General features: G+C 41.3%; 1 protein-coding gene across 4 annotated transcripts in view; it reads left to right on the forward strand.

The window, feature by feature from the left end:
- Positions 1 to 7,500, forward strand: part of LOC123507264 (leukocyte tyrosine kinase receptor-like) — a 161,711-nt gene that overhangs the window by 141,970 nt on the left and 12,241 nt on the right. For all 4 annotated transcript variants that reach the window (XR_006675633.1, XM_045260027.1, XM_045260028.1 and 1 more), the window contains one exon: positions 6,500 to 6,690. Coding sequence is in view for 3 of the 4 variants with exons in the window: in XM_045260027.1 (XP_045115962.1) it covers positions 6,500 to 6,690 (191 nt within the window). In the remaining variant the exon portion in view is untranslated. The remainder of the gene's footprint in view (positions 1 to 6,499; positions 6,691 to 7,500) is intronic.

Here is a 7,500-nt window from a genome sequence, read left to right on the forward strand (position 1 = left end):
CTCTCTCTCTCTCTCTGCATCTATTCACACTCCTTTATGTTCTTTAAATTATGCTTCTTCGTGGTAGAAATATTGTTAATAAGGACAACAGTGACTTCAAGAATAGAATTACGATGAAGTATGTCGTAGTGGTGGTGGTGGTGGTGGTGATGGTGGTGGTGGTTGCCATTATGAACATTATTGTAACACTTGCTGGTTGGTTGGCTCGGCGTGGGGCGTTCTTGGCCTCTTACTAGAAATCACCCTCCTCCACTTCCCTTCACTTCAGTGTTTGTTGTGTATTCCCTTCTTCCTTCCTTCTCATTCCCTTTCCTTCTCTTTCCTTCCCTTTCCTTCCCTTCCCTTCCCTTCTCTTCCCCTTCCTTTCCTTCCGTTTCCTTTCCTTCCCTTTCCTTCCTTTTCCTTTTCTTTCCTTTCCTTCCCTTCTCTTTCCTTCCCTTCCCTTTCCTTTCTTTCCTCTCCTTCCCTTTCTTCTCCTTTCCTTTCCTTCCCTCTTCTTTCCTTTTCTTTCCTATAATCTCATGTTTTTTTTATTCCTGTTTTTTGTTTTCATTTGATATTATTTTTACTTACTTTTTGCGTCTTTCATCTTCTCCTCCTCCTCCTCCTCCTCTTATTCCTCCTCCTCTTCCTCCTCCTCCTCCTTTTCCTCCTCCTCCTCCTCTTCCTTTTCCTCCTCCTTTTTACACTTGGTCGGTCAGATATAATAAGACCTCAACAATTCCGAGATATTTGACGAAAGAAAAAAAAGAAGAGATTCAGTTTTTTGCTAAAGTCGTTAACCTTTGGAACTTTTTACCTCACGAAGTCGTTCACAGCACAACAGTTCCAGCTCTCAAAACACACGAACTCTTGCAATCTGGAGGTAGTTTACACTCTTCTCTACTCATAGGTGTCTGTATCCCCTTCAGTACTGGGATACATTTTTTACCTGGAGATTTGTGTACGATTTGACCATTTTATTGACATCAGGAAGGGTCTATGGAGGTCAGAAGATTAATGGCCAGAGTCTTCACTATTTTAATCCCCCACATATGTTTCTGAAGCTGTATAAAATGACCAAATAGTAAACAGAATGAATATGGAAACGCGACATGGTTATGAGGGAATTAAGTTCTGTAGGAGATATGACTAAGGTGACGTAAGCATACTTTTCACCATAGAGCAAGAAATAATGGAGTCAAGCTTCAAAAAGTTAGGTACAAAGGAAAGATGGGAAGAAATAAGTTCTGAAATAGAGTTATGTGATGAAAAGTGACGTAAATGAAATTCTCTGCTTGAAACAAGATTAATGGGGACAAATTTCAAAAAGTTAGATTTAAAAGAGAGATGTGAAGGAATTGGTTTCGAAATAGTTATAAATGAATGGAAAGATGACGTAAGTAAAATTCTCAGCATAAAACAAGAATAATGTGGTCGAGCTTCAAAAAGTTAGCTAGTTAGTTAGTTAAAGCCGCCGTGGTACAGTGGAACCATGCGTGCTTTGGGGTCCGAGGGGTCTCCAAGCGCACGGGTTCGAATCCTGTCCACGGTCCGAGGTTGGGCTTCCTCACTCGAGGCAATGGTTTCCTAGCGGGTGGGCTTTGAGATAGGAGGTACCCCAAAAAGTACCCCCTTTCGCCCATAAATTCCCGTAAAAGCCCACATAGTATAAATAGAAAAAAAAAAAAGGAAAGACGGGAAGAAATAAGTTCTGAAATAGAGCAATAGATGAATGGAAAGGTCACGGAAGCACAACTTTCAGCACAAAAACAAGAAATAAGAAGGTCATATATCAAAAGGGTAGGTTTAAAGGAGAGATGAGGGAAAATAGGTGCTGAAATAGAGTTATAAAAAGGTGACGTAGATAAAACTCTTAACATAAAACAAGAATTGATTGGGTCAAATTTTAAAAGGCTAGATTTAAAAGAGAGATATATGAAGAAATAGTTTCTGAAATAGAGTTATGGATAAATGGACAGGTGACGTAAATAAAATTCTCAGCATAAACCCAGAAATAATGGGCTCAGATGTCAGAGATGTGAAGGAATAGGGTTTGAAATAAAGTGAGAGATGAATGGAAAGGTAAAGTTAACATAATTTTCACCATTAAACAATAAATAATGAGGATAAATTTGAAAAGGGCCGATTTAAAGGAGAAATGTGAAGAAATAGAGTTTGAAATAGAGTGAGAGATGAATGAAAAGGTGATGTAAGCATAGTTTTCAGCATATAACAAGAAATAATGGGGTCAGATTTGACAAGGGTACGTTTAAAGCAGAGATGGGAAGAAATAGATACTGAAATAGAGTTATGAAATGATGACGTAAATAGTATGTGTGTGTTTCTCTTACTTATTTATTCATTTATTTATTTTATCATTTATTTATTTTTATTTTATGTAAGGAAAAGGGTATGTGTGTGTTTCTCTTTTATTTATTTATCTATAAGTAAAATTCTCAACATAAAGCCAGAAATAATGGGCTCAGATGTCAGAGATGTGAAGGAATAGGGTTTGAAATAAAGTGATAGGTGAATGGAAAGATAAAGTTAGCATAATTTTCAGCATAAAGCAAGAAACAATGAGGTCAAATTTGAAAAGGGTAGATTTAAAGGAGAAATGTAAAGAAGTAGGTTTTGAAATAAGAGTGAAAGATGAATGGAAAGGTGGCGGAAGTAAAACTGCATAAAGCAAGAAATAATGAGGATAAATTTGAAAAGGGTAGATTTAAAGGAGAAATATGAAGAAGTAGGTTTTGAAATAAGAGTGAAAGATGAATGGAAAGGTGGCGGAAGTAAAGTTTTCAGCATAAAACAAGAAGTAATGGGCTCAAATTTCAAAAGGGTAGATTTAAAGGAGATATGTGAAGAAATAGGTCCTGAAATAGAGTGATAGACAAATGGAAAGGTGTCAGTTGTCAAGTTGTTAGTTCTGAGTCATTAGGGAGCTTTCAAAGAAGATTAAACAGATTTATGTATAGAAATAGAAATAACCCAGCGTGTTCCTACACAGACTGCCACGTTTAAGCCAAATTAATTTTTGCAGCTTCCCTTACTATTCTTGTGATTTTGTATACCTTAATTTAACCCATTCAGTGCCATGACGCGTTTCCATATTCATTTTACTTATTACTTTGTCATTTTACGCAGCTTCAGAAACTCATGTGCGGGATTAAAATAGTGAAGACTGGGCATTAATCTTCTGACCTCTATAGACAATTCATAGTGTAAATAAAATCTTCTAATCGTACACAAATCTCAAGGTATAAAAAATGTGCCTCAGTATTGAAGGGATTAGACTGCAGACTGGCCGCCGTGGCACAGTGGAACCATACGTGCTTTGGGGTCCGAGGGGTCTCCAAGCGCACGGGTTCCAATCCTGTCCACGGTCCGAGTATAGGTTGGGCTTCCTCACTCGGGGCAACGGTTTCTTAGCGGGTGGGTTTTCAGATAGGAGATACCACAAAAAGTATCCCCTTTAGACCAGAAATTCCCGTGAAAAGTCTACATTGTAAAAAAAAAAAAAAAGACGTATCGAAATAGTGGAAAGTGTGGTGCTGTGTATAAGAGTTTCAGAAGACTCTCCTCATAGTTGTATTTATGGTCGAGACTGCGAGGTATTAGTGAGTCTGTCTGGGTGTGCCTTAGAATCAGTGAGCTGAGTTGTGTCCAGTAACAGTCTCGGTTTCAAAGTACAATGTTTCCTGCGACAGTTTCATTTCTTCTTTTTTTTTTCTAAACTGTATGTATCCTAATAATTTTTTTTTTTTTTTTTTTTGTGTAACTTTCATATATATTTTTTTTTACTTTCAAATCGCCTGCTATTTTTTTTTTTTATTCTTTTTGTGCGTGTGTGAGGGGCGTTTTGATTTTTGTCCTCCTCCTCTTCTACTCCTCCTCCTCCTCCTCCTCCTCCTCCTCCTCCTCCTCCTCCTCTTCCTCCTCTTCCTCCTCTTCCTCTTTCAATAGCCTTCCCTTTTTCAATATTTCTCATCAGATTCCGTTTTATCCTCGCCTTTTGATATCATCTCCAATGTTCAATACAATTTCTCTCTCTCTCTCTCTCTCTCTCTCTCTCTCTCTCTCTCTCTCTCTCTCTCTCTAGTCATTTTCCCTCTATTTCTCCCCTTTATCGTTCCTTTCCTTTATTTACCCTTGATTTACTCCTTCCCTCCCCTCTTTCCATTTCTCTTTTCACACAATCCTCCTCCTCCTCCTCCTCCTCCTCCTCCTCCTCCTCCTCCTCCTCCTCCTCCTCCTCCTCTCTCCTTTATACCTACACTCTATGTACTTTGTCATTATACTTTTTCTTCCCTTTTTCTATTTTCCTTTATTCACTAATAAATAAACCTTCATTTTCTTTTCCTTGTTTTATTTTCCTTTCCTATTTTCCCTCTTCTCCTTTACTCATTTCTTCATCCAGCGTCAAACAAACCTCATTTTTCTCCTTTTCTTCTCCATGTCTTCTCTTTTCTTCTCTTCCTTCACTAATCTTTTCCTCTCGTTCATTTTGCCTTCCTCTTTTCCATCCTTCCTTCCTTCCTTCCTTCCTTCCTTCCTTCCTTCCTTCCTTCCTTCCTTCTTTCCTTCACCTACAAACAAACACACCTTCACTTTTCCTTCTTTCCTTTTCTCTCCTGCCTCTAAAACACGGAAGCCTGGTCGCTCTTCCCTCCCTTCCCTCCCTCCCCAGTTCCTCTCTCCCTACCTCCCCAATGCCTTTCTCCCTTCCTTCCTTCTCCCTTGCCTCTCCTTCCCTTTCCTCCTCTCTCCCTCCCTTCCTTTTCTCCCACTTCCCTCCATCCCTTTGCTCCCCCTCCCTCTCCCTTCCTTCCCTCTCTCCCTCCCTCCCTCCGTCGTAACAGTCTAAGCTTACCTTAATTAGCTGGGATGGACACCTGAGCCCCGCCTCCAATCATTATGAGCTTGTACAGGTGTGTGTGTGTGTGTGTGTGTGTGTGTGTGTGTGTGTGTGTGTGTGTGTGTGTGTGTGTGAGTGTGTGTGTGTGTGTTCAGCTTTATGGAAAGGAAAGTGCTGGAAAATATGGATAGAAATTATTGTTATGGTGGTGGTGGTGGTGGTGGTGGTGGTGGTGGTGTGGTAATAAGCAACAACAACAACAACAACAACAACAACAACAACAACGACAACAATGGAATTCACGAGAACACATATACATGATTGTGCTATTGATATTGTACACACACACACACACACACACACACACACACACACACACACACACACACACACACACACACACACACACACACACACACACACACACACACACACACACACACACACACACACACACACACACACACACACACACACACACACACACACACACACTTTTTAGAGGAAGTTAGCTGGGAAATATGGAAGTAGGAAGAAAGAGAAGAATGAGGAGGAGGAGGAGGAGGAGGAGGAGGAGGAGGAGGAGGAGGAGGAGGAGGAGGAGGAGGAGGAGGCGGAGGAGGAGGAGGTGGAGGAAGAGGAGAAAATGAAGTAGACTCGTAGAAATGTGTGGGACGTGTTAGCGTGAATAAGTAAAGTAAGCTGTAGTGGATGATGAGAGAGAGAGAGAGAGAGAGAGAGAGAGAGAGAGAGAGAGAGAGAGAGAGAGAGAGAGAGAGAGAGAGAGAGAGAGAGAGAGAGAAGAGATGCGTCATCTAAAACAGTGTGATGTAGATAAATACTCTTTGCGTTTCGTTTTTCGATCATTTTCTGCCTCTCTCCTTTCCTCACCTTGTTCACCTGTTCTCGCCCTCACCTGTGCTGGAGAGGCGTGGGTGTGCGCTCCTCCCCTGCTGACTGGACACTAAAGGGAAGTCTTATTATTTTCATCTTTTATATCATTTCAAACAGTCGTGCATCTCACAGTGCTGGATCCTGATGGAGGGAGGGACGCCCACTCTTACTTGTCTGGTGATTGGTACGGTGTGTGTGTGTGTGTGTGTGTGTGTGTGTGTGTGTGTGTGTGTGTGTGTGTGTGTGTGTGTGTGTGTGTGTGTGTGTGTGTGAAATTGAAAAGTGATATCCAATTTTGAAAACCTTCCATCTTTTCTTCTTCATGCAGTTGTATAAAAATCTGTCCCTCTCTCTCTCTCTCTCTCTCTCTCTCTCTCTCTCTCTCTCTCTCTCTCTCTCTCTCTCTCTCTCTCTCTCTCTCTCTCTCTCTCTCTCTCTCTCTCTCTCTCTCTCTCTGAAACGATATTACCCTTCGTCCCAAATCTTCCACTTTATCTCAGTCTGCCATCCACCTCCTCCTCCTCCACCACCACCTCTGCCCTTCCTCAATTAAAGCTTTTTTTTTTTTCTATTTCGCCCTACACACACACACACACACACACACACACACACACACACACACACACACACACACACACACACACACACACACACACACACACACACACACATGAGAGAGAGAGAGAGAGAGAGAGAGAGAGAGAGAGAGAGAGAGAGAGAGAGAAAAGGTTCACTATTTAATCCTCCCCTACGCGTCTTCCACAGGACCGTCCCTCGGCACTCACAATGAGGGATTTGCTCTCGTGTGCTACTGACGTGGCGAAGGGCTGCGAGTACCTGGAGGGCAACCACTTCATCCACAGAGACATCGCCGCCAGAAATTGTCTCCTCACAACGAAAGGCCCTGGCAGAGTGGTCAAGATCGCTGACTTCGGAATGGCCAGGGACATTTACAGGTAAGTGAACTGTGTGTGTGTGTGTGTGTGTGTGTGTGTGTGTGTGTGTGTGTGTGTGTGTAAGAGGGAAAAGCTGGCCAGGGGTAACAAAAAATCATGATAGAAAAGCCCCACTTAGTTGCCAGTTCCCTTGCAGGACCGAAAGAGTTAGTCAAAAGAAAGGGATAAATGTCTTGAAACTTGTGTGTGTGTGTGTGTGTGTGTGTGTGTGTGTGTGTGTGTGTGTGTGTGTGTGTGTGTGTGTGTGTGTGTGTGTGTGTGTGTGTGTGTGTGGAAGTGCAGGTAGAGGAAGAGAAGTTTTCAGTAGTCATTGAAATCTTAGAAGCAGAAGGAAGTGGAATAGAAGAATAACAACTAGCCAATCGATTCTGCAAACTTGATATGCAGTGTTCTTTCACACATACATGATTAATTCTTTCAATGCGATACAGAACAATTCACAGCACCAATGACAATATATAGTCTTTCAGAGCGTTTACAACAAAGGGAAGGAGATGAAAAGTGAGATTATTCACTGAGATTATTCATTGTCTAGCCAGTGTTGTGTTCAGAGGTGGCTGCAAAATAAATAATAAATGCTTCAGACTAGTTTGTGATTAAGGAAAAGTGTCAGATAACAGTGAAAGATTAACCCCTTCATTACCATTACACCTTTTCATATTTATTCTGCTTGCTATTTGGTGAATTCATACAGCTTCAGAAACTTAGGTAGGGATTAAAATAGTGAAGACTCTGCCCATTAAACTTCTGACCTCCATAGACCCTTAACAATGTAAATTAAATCGTCTAATCATACCCAAAACTAAAGGC

Source organism: Portunus trituberculatus, chromosome 21, assembly GCF_017591435.1.
Source record: "Portunus trituberculatus isolate SZX2019 chromosome 21, ASM1759143v1, whole genome shotgun sequence".
Classification (NCBI taxonomy): Eukaryota; Metazoa; Arthropoda; class Malacostraca; order Decapoda; family Portunidae; genus Portunus; species Portunus trituberculatus.